This window comes from Colobus angolensis, unplaced genomic scaffold (assembly GCF_000951035.1).
Source record: "Colobus angolensis palliatus isolate OR3802 unplaced genomic scaffold, Cang.pa_1.0 Scaffold31, whole genome shotgun sequence".
NCBI classification, from domain to species: domain Eukaryota; kingdom Metazoa; phylum Chordata; class Mammalia; order Primates; family Cercopithecidae; genus Colobus; species Colobus angolensis.
Window position 1 is genome coordinate 3,249,367 of NW_012116377.1, and position 8,650 is coordinate 3,258,016.

An 8,650-nucleotide genomic window follows, 5' to 3' on the forward strand; every position below is an offset into this window, starting at 1 on the left:
ATGGTCTCGATCTCCTGACCTCGTGATCCGCCCATCTCGGCCTCCCAAAGTGCTGGGATTACAGGCTTGAGCCACCGTGCCCGGCCCTGTTTTTTTTTTAATGGAAAAAAGATTCAAACAGACTCTTTACAAAATAAATATCTGAATGGTCAATAAGCGCAGGAAAAGAAACTTGGGGGAAATGCAAATTAAAACTCCAATGATATACACCCAACGGAATGGCTAAACTTGAAAAGACAATTTGATGGGCAGAATAATGGTCCCCAGAGATGTCCACGTCCTAACTCCCAGAACCTTACACAGCAAAAGGACTCTGCAGATGTGATTCAAGTTAAGGGCCTTGAGTTGGGGAGAGGATCCTGGATCATCCAACAGGCCCAGGTTAACCCCATGTGTCCTTACAACTGCAGCACCTGACCTGACTGTGGTCAGAGGGAGGTGGAAGGATGGAGGGACGGCTGCATATGCAAGGTTGCTGGCTTTGAAGATGGTAAAATGAGGCCACAAGCCAAAGAATGTGGACAGGCACTGGAGTCTAAGAAACTCAAGGACGTGGGTTCACCTCAAGCCTTCAGAAAGGAAGGCTCTGCTGACACTGGTTCCAGCCCATGTTGAACTTCTAACCCACAGATCTGCAAGATCATACATTTGTGTGAAGCCACCAAGTTGGTGGTTAATTGTTAAGCAGCCCTGGGACATTAATACAACAATACTAGCGTGAGCAAGGACATGCAGCCGCTGGAACTCCACCCTGTGACTGGAGTGCAACACAGCACAATTGCTTTGGAAAGGCGGTGCCTGAGAACCTTCAATACACAGCTGCTCTGTGACCCGGCAGTTGCACTCAGGTATACCCCCAGGAGGCCTGAATGCCTCTGTCCACAGAGACCTGCGCAGCCTACACGCACCTTTACTGTAGCTTTCTTCTTGGCAGCCAGGAGGCCGCCGCTCAAACCTCCCTTCAAGCAAGGACCTCCCAGGAGGAGCCGCTGAGCTGACAGCCCTATGGAGTACTGCTGGGATCTGCGCAGCACTTGGGCAGCCCGTACTCTCCCTGGCCAGGGCCTAGTGTCTGGCCTTCAGTACCCAACACAAGGCTAGAATGGCCAGCTGCATCCCCATCTGTGGTTCTGGTGACCTTCCCTGCCCGGCCTCCTCACTCTCCTGGTTTCTTTCAAGGTCTTCTCTCTCATAAATGTCATACTTCTAACTCTCTCGGCATCTTACAAAAACCTAGAGTCATCAACAGGCGAGCGGACACACTGTGGTACATTCACCGAATGGAATACCACCCAGCCAGAAACAGGAAAAACCACGAAACATGTAACATGGGTGAATCTCAAAACATGAGTAAAAGACACCAGGTACAAGGGAACACATACTGTGAGATTCTAGTTACATGACATTGTAAAACAAAATGCATCTATAGTGAAAGAAGGGATAACGGGTTGCCTCTGGTGGAAGGGAAATTAACTAGAAAGTGGCACTAAGGAACTTCCTGCAGTCCTGGGGCATTCTGCATCTTGGGGCATGTACATAAGTGTACAGGTATATAACAACGGCCAGTACCCATCCAGCTGCATGTGCTACTTGGGTGTGCCATTACCAGCACACTGAGGTAAATTACACCTCAGTAAAGTTGGTTTTAAAAACAGAAGCAAAGATCACGTGCACAAACTGCCACAGGGCCACCCTTCTAACCTTGCCTGTTGTCCTGTTTCTCACAGCACTAATCTTTTTTTTTTTTTTTTTTTAAGCCAGGGTCTCACTCTGTTGCCCAGGCTGGTGGGCAGTGGTGCAATCTTGGCTCACTGCAACCTCTGCCTCCCAGGCTCAAGCAATCCTCCTGCCTCAGCCCCCCAGGTAGCTGGGACCACAGGCATATGCCACCACACCAGCTAAATATTTTTTTGTAGAGATGGGGTTTCACCATGTGGCCCATATTGGTCTTGAACTCCTGAGCTCAAGAGATCCACCTGCTTTAGCCTCCCAAAGTGCTGGAATTGCAGGGGTGAGCCACTGCACCGCCAGGTCCACAGCACTAATTTTTTTTTTTTTGAGACGGAGTCTCACTCTGCTGCCCAGGCTGGAGTGCAGTGGCACGATCTCAGCTCACTGCAAGCTCCGCCTCCCAGGTTCACGCCGTTCTCCTGTCTCAGCCTCCCGAGTAGCTGGGACTATAGGCGCCCACCACCATGCCTGGCTAATTGTTTTGTATTTTTAGTAGAGACAGGGTTTCACCGTGTTAGCCAGGGTAGTCTCAATCTCCTGACCTCGTGATCCACCCTCCTTGGCCTCCCAAAGTGCTGGGATTACAGGCGTGAGCCACCACGCCTGGCCCTAATCTTTTGTTAAAATTACTTGTTCATTCTCTGTCTCCCTCTGCTGGATATAATCCCAGCCTCCCGACCAGCACCTGGTCCTGGGGAACATGTGTTACATATTTGTGGAATGAATGAAAAAACATGGTCATTTTGTTTCCTGAAGCATTTCCCAACCTACACTTCATTTGATTCTCATAGCCATGTATGGCAGATATTTTGCCTTCAGCTGACAAATTTTAAAATGGGTCTATTACTTGCTCAGGATCAAAGTGTCTGAGAGCTGGGCCAGAACAGCTGCCCTCCTGGTTTTCCAGCATGAAGCCAAACTTAATGGAATAAACATCACTTAGTGCCTGGTCCAAACATGAACAGCATCATGTAAGTGCACACAGTCCTGAGAGGACACACACAGCACTAAGACAGAGGGCTTCTGGGGGCATATGGGAGGTCACTCTAGGATGCAGGGAAGGCTTCCTAGAAGTAGTGCCCATACTGAGCCCTGAAGGAATTTTTTTTTTTTTTTTCAGTTAAATAAGCAAACACAGGCAGAAAGGGGATTTCAGGCCAGAAACAAGCTTGGGCAAAGGCATCACAGCCTGGTGTGACAAGGGACTGTGGAAAAATTACCCCCATGGTGTGAGGCAGAGGATAAGAGATGAGGCTGGAGAGGGAAAGGAGTCCAGACCTCAGTGGCTGCTGAGTGCCTAGGTATGGGGAAGCCAAAGGTGCCAGGAGGCACAGACACACCATGACAGCGCGTGCTGCAGCTCGTCCTGACGCTCCCGCAGGAAGGATGCAATCTCTCCAGGAATGTCTGGATAGCCCTTGGACCATGGCGAGGGCCCCACTCACCTAAGTAGAATCGCAGGAAGGGTGACGGCGTCATGTTCTTAAACATCATGATCTGCACCCAAGGGTTTTTGTATTGAATCTGAGGTATGTTGAAAAACACAAATTTCCTGCAAAAGGGAAGAAATGAAACCTATGAAACAGTTTTTAGCCTAAAATTTTATGCATGGGTATTTTTCTAGGGAGAAAGTCCAGTGTTTTCATCAGATTCTCAGAGGACCCAAAAAGGCTGCGAAAAACAACTCGCAGGGATCCTCTTAGAAGATTCCCTGAATGGCATGGGGACCCCTGGGCAGGCATTTGAGGGCAAAGAAATCTGTATCCCAACCTGCATTGCAAGCTAACCTAACACCAATGCCAAAGCACCACTGAAACTGAAACCAGGAAAGGTACTACGTCATGATTTGTGTGGTGAAGACAAGGTATAAACATGAGTGGCAGTTCAAGGAGCTGTAGTATACTTCCAGGTGTGCACTGTATCTAGGTTATACCACAATTTTTAAATAATGAGACCAATGTATTTACACATGGGGGAACAGTTTTACAATTTAGGAGTGGAGGAACACCTTTAAACTTAGAAAATTTAAACATAGATTTATACTCCAGAGAAAACAAAAGGCTTTGCAAAAAAAAAAAAACGCATAATCATAGTATTCTATTTGGCTCAACTGTGTACAGCATTTACAAAGTAATACTAATCTGAACGCTGAATATCATCCTATACAAAATTTGGAATAATGATACTGGGAGGAGTGGGTGGAAGAGTATGGAGGTTTTGGGGGTGAGAAGTAGCAATGGTGGCGAGAGATGTTCCATAGTGACAAGTCCACAGATAAGGCCTAAAGCAAAAAATCAACAAGTAGCTCTCAGCCAGGTGCAGTGGCTCACACCTGTAATCCCAGCACTTCGGGAAGCCCAGGCAGGAAGACTGCTTGAGCTCAGGAGTTTGAGACCAGCCTGGGCAACATAGGGAAACCCTGTCTCTATAAAAAAAAAAATACTAAAAAATTAGCTGGGCATAATGGTACATGCCGGTGGTCCCAGCTACTTGGGAGGCTGACGCAGGAGGATCGCTTAAGCCTAGGAGTTTGAGGTTGCAGTGAGCCAGTGAGCTGTGATTGCACCACATTCCAGCCTAGGCGACAGAGTAAGGTCCTATCTCAAACAAACAAACAAACAAACAAAAAAGTGGCTCTCTGAGGATGTTATTAACTATATGGGTATAAGACTCAAATTAAATAGTTAAGCCTTGAAAACTGCTGCCTCTAGTGGAGGAATGGAGGCCTTGGAGACCCCCACAGCACACAGGCCTGGGAGCTCAAAGGCTGAATTTACCTTCCGGGGCGTAGGAAGCCTCTGATCAGTTTCCACCCCACTGCAGAGTATCCCAGCGTCACAGAACTTTTTACAAATAAACCAGGACACAGCCAGGTGAGACGGTCCCATACTTTAAACTACTAGGACAGAAATGCAACAGAGATCTTAAAATGGTTCTTGCTGAAACACAGGAGGAAAGTTAATAATGGCAGGAACCTTAAGTTGGACACCTGATGTATATGCCAGACACTTTGCTAGGCACCTGACTCTCCAACCCCAGAAGGTGGGATTTTACAATTAGTAAGGAAACTGAGGTCAGAAGTTAAGTAAACTGCCCCAGGTCTAACTGGGCTGTTAGTCTGGCCTTCCATCACACTGTTCTGTCACCATCAAATTCACCCTGAGGCTTGGGGCCACTTCTTAAGGGTAGAACACCTGGCAGGGGTGAGTAGGGACTTGGCCCTCAGATACTAAATAAGGCACCTTCCCACTCCCCCCAGCAGGTACCCAAAGACTGGCTGTACCGGTCGTAGGCACTTGGGATGGAGGTAGGTCCCAGTGGGGCAGCTGAAGTGCTGAGGGCACATGAACAAACAAGGGCTGGGGATTGGGGGAGGAGTGCGGCTAGCCAGAGCAAGGCAGACAGACTCCAACCTACGGGCACAAGATCACAGAGGGCACAGGTGGCACAGGCCAGTCTCTACCACCAGGAAGAAAGAAACAGTAAATGGTTCTTTATATCCCATTTACCTAGAGAATATTAAAATATTTGAGAATGTAAGAGGCTCACAGGCTTATTTTGATTGGCTGACCATTTAAAAGCCAGAGATTTACATAAAAATCTGGATTTCAGCTTCTTGACAAATCAGAAATTCTCCACGGAGCCCACAGTGCCAAACAGTGAAGGGCCCTCTGGATAGGGCAAGTGCTCTCCAGCTCGCTGCGGGCCGCACCGAGACCCCCACCCCTTCCCATTATCTGCCTGGCAGCTGCCCTGGGACAGAGGTGTGCACAGTTGTGCAGTAGGTTATGAAGGAGTGTCTGGGTGCCCATTCACCCTAAGACCAAGACCAAGTCTTTCAGGAAGCCATCAAGCCAGCTGATTTCAGGCAAGCAAGTCCAAGTTCTCAGATTCACCTGCGCAGAGCAAATGGCTAGGAAGTGGCTTCCGGCTCTCCTGCAGGGCCATGCAGTGAAGGTCCGTCACCAAGGGGACCATGCCCCACAAGGAGTTGCTCCACGCCTCATTTTGATCCAACATACACCCAGTCTCAAAGTTTCTGCGGGCTAAGACCGTCTCCTCCATCACTGCTGAACTCCCAGCACACAGCACACAGCCTAGCACTCAGAGGGTCCTCAGTAAATGTAGACTTCACACCTGCAGAGCCCAAGGCACTGCTTAGGGCGGCCTCAGGGCCAATCCAAACCTTCCACTTGCCGACTGCCATTCAATGAGTCTCTACTCTGTTCCAAGCTGAAAGACATTCTAGGCGTCCCCTACAGTACCCTCTAGTCGGGGTAGGGCCTGCTGCTGCACAGCTGGCATAATTAATTACTTCCTTCCAAACCTTGAGTCCCGAAGGAAGTGCTGCTTTCACTTACTCCTGGCCACACAGCCCGGCTCACCGCTCACTGGCTGCCATGGTGTCTCGGGGAGCCGCAAGTTATTTAACCTCTCTGTGCGCTTCCCCAGCCTTAGAGTGGGGATAAGCTGGGGTTTCTGTAGGCATCAGAAGAGAGAAAGCGCGAGAAGCATTCAGAACTGTGCGAGACATGATCAGTGTTCGCCGCTATTATTTCTCTCATTTTATTCTCAGATTCGTCCTGGGGCAGGGGTGTCATTCCCGTCACCCCGAAAGGCTCTGCGGCTGCCCCTCCCCAGCGCTTGCCTTGCTGGCCACAGGGGCCAAGGGTGGCCTCCCTCGGGTCAGCCTCGCCCACCGCGCCAGAGGAAGGAGATCTAGGAGAGGGGTTCCTGTCCTCCGCCCCGCAAACCTCTTCACGACTGCAGCCGGCCTGGCCGGGGCCCCGCCGTCCGCCTCAGTCTCGACCTCTGTAAAATGGGGGTAACAGCGCCGACCTGGGGGGCCCGCCCCGGGGCTAAGCGGGCGCCCAGCGCGACTAGGGACCTCACGTTACCAGCAAGCTGGCACGAGTAGCAGGTTACGGCTGCCGGGGCTGCGACTGACCTGGCGCCCTCGCCCAGCTCCCCGTGCGTGTTGTAATTCACTGTCATGACCTTCACGGACTCCTTGAACACCACGTTCCCCTGGCTCAGATATTGCAAGGTGCGGCGGATGGGGAAGCGGCCCTTCATGGGCATGGCGGCGACGGTGGCGGGGCCGACCCCACTGCGCGAGCCGAACAGCGACCTAGCTGGCACCCGGCGCGGATCTCACGCCGCTTCTCCCCAGAGCCAGGTTCCACTTCCCGCGCAGACGCACAGGAGAGGTTTCCCGGAGGGCAGCGCACGCCGCGGAGCACCCTGGGACTCGTAGGCGGCCTTCGACCCGGCGCGGCGAAAACCGGCGTGTGCATCTTCGCTTTAGGACGCCTTCCGCTTGGAAGATTTAGGTTTTCGCGTCCTGTAAATTAGTAATTTCCCCATCCAATCACGGGAAAATGTTTTTACATAGGCTAAATTTCAGACATTGCAATAAGAAATAATCAGGGAAACTGAGTTTGGATACCAAATCAGCTGATAACATTCTATTGAACCTAAAGTCCATTTTTCTCCCTAAACATCTCCAGCTTTAACATGAAGAGTTCAAACTGCACTTTCTGACATTGACTTAAACTTCTTAGCAAAAGAAAAAAAAATGGTTTGGGATCAATTGCTTCCGAAGTTCAGCCACTTAACAAGTCAGGACCTCAATTTTCTCATAAACAAACTATGGGTGACATGCATTTCTAGGGCCAGGCGAGGTGGCTCCCGCCTGTAAACCCAGCCTTTGGGGAGGCCGAGGCGGGAGGAGCGCTTGAGGTCAGGAATTTGAGACTAGCCTGCCCAATACGGCGAAACCCCATGTTTACCGAAAATACAAAAAATAGCCGGGTGTGGTGGCAGCCCCTGTGGTCCCAGCTACTCAGAAGGCTGAGGTGGGAGGATCGCTTGAACCCGGGAAGCGGGGATTGCAGTGAACCAAGATCGCACCACTGCACTCTAGCCTGGGCAGCAGAGCAAGACTCCGTCTCAAAAAAAAAAACTGCATTTCTGAAGTACTCTTGATCTGAAAGTTATTTCTCCTTCTCTTTTGAAGAGTAATTTTGCCAGATTTAGAATTCTAGGTTAGTGCTTTTCCTTTCCCTCCCTCCCTTCCGTCCTGGCTGGAGTGCAATGGTGCTATCTTGGCTCACCCGCAACCTCCGCTTCCCAGGTTCAAGCGATTCTCCTGCCTCAACCTCCTGAGTAGCTGGAATTACAGGCATGCGCCACTACACCCAGCTAATTTTATATTTTCAGTAGAGACGGGGTTTCTCCATGTTGGTCAGGCTGGTCTCGAACTGCTGACCTCAGATGATTCACCCGTCTCAGCTTCCCAAAGTGCTGGGATTACTGGTGTGAGGCACCATGCCCAATCCTGGTGTTTTTCTTTCAACAATTTAAATACTTCACTCCACTCTTTTTTTGCTTGCATGGTTTCAAACAAGTAATTAGCTGTAATTATGTTTATTGGTATGATGGCTTTTTCCTTTAGCTTCTTTTATAATTTTCTCTTGGTGTTTGGTTTACGGGGTTAGAATAAGGTAATGCAGAACTGTAGATGTTTTGTATTTGTCCTGCTTGGAGTTCTCTGAGCTTCCTGGATCTGTGATTTCGTGTCTGTCATTAATTTTGTAAAGTTCTTAGCCATTTATTGCTTCATTTATTTTTTCTTCACTCTTTTCTCTTTCTAGTATTCAACTTAAATGCATTTTATGTCTTCTGAAATTGCCTCATAGTTCTTGAATGTTCTGCAGTTTACTGGGGAAATTTCTGTTGACCTATCTTCAAATTCATTGAATCTTTGGCTGTGGACAGTCTACTGATAAGCCCATTAAGGCATTTTTCATTTAAGGTTTTAACTTCTAGCACTTCCTTTTGATTCTTAGGGTGTTTGTTTGTTTTGAGACAAAGTCTCCTTCTGTTGCCCAGGCTGGAGTGCAGTGGCGCAATTTCT

At 49.4% G+C, this 8,650-nt stretch overlaps 1 protein-coding gene across 1 annotated transcript in view; it reads right to left on the minus strand.

The window, feature by feature from the left end:
* The window catches only part of MRPS25 (mitochondrial ribosomal protein S25), a 14,530-nt gene extending 7,584 nt beyond the window's left edge, over positions 1 to 6,946 (minus strand). Inside the window, exons 1-2 of the mRNA XM_011950682.1 lie at positions 6,680 to 6,946; positions 3,177 to 3,283 (exon numbers count right to left, since the gene is read on the minus strand). Coding sequence (XP_011806072.1) covers positions 3,177 to 3,283; positions 6,680 to 6,813 — 241 coding nt within the window. The 5' untranslated portion in view covers positions 6,814 to 6,946. The remainder of the gene's footprint in view (positions 1 to 3,176; positions 3,284 to 6,679) is intronic.
* Between the last annotated feature and the right edge of the window lie 1,704 nt (positions 6,947 to 8,650).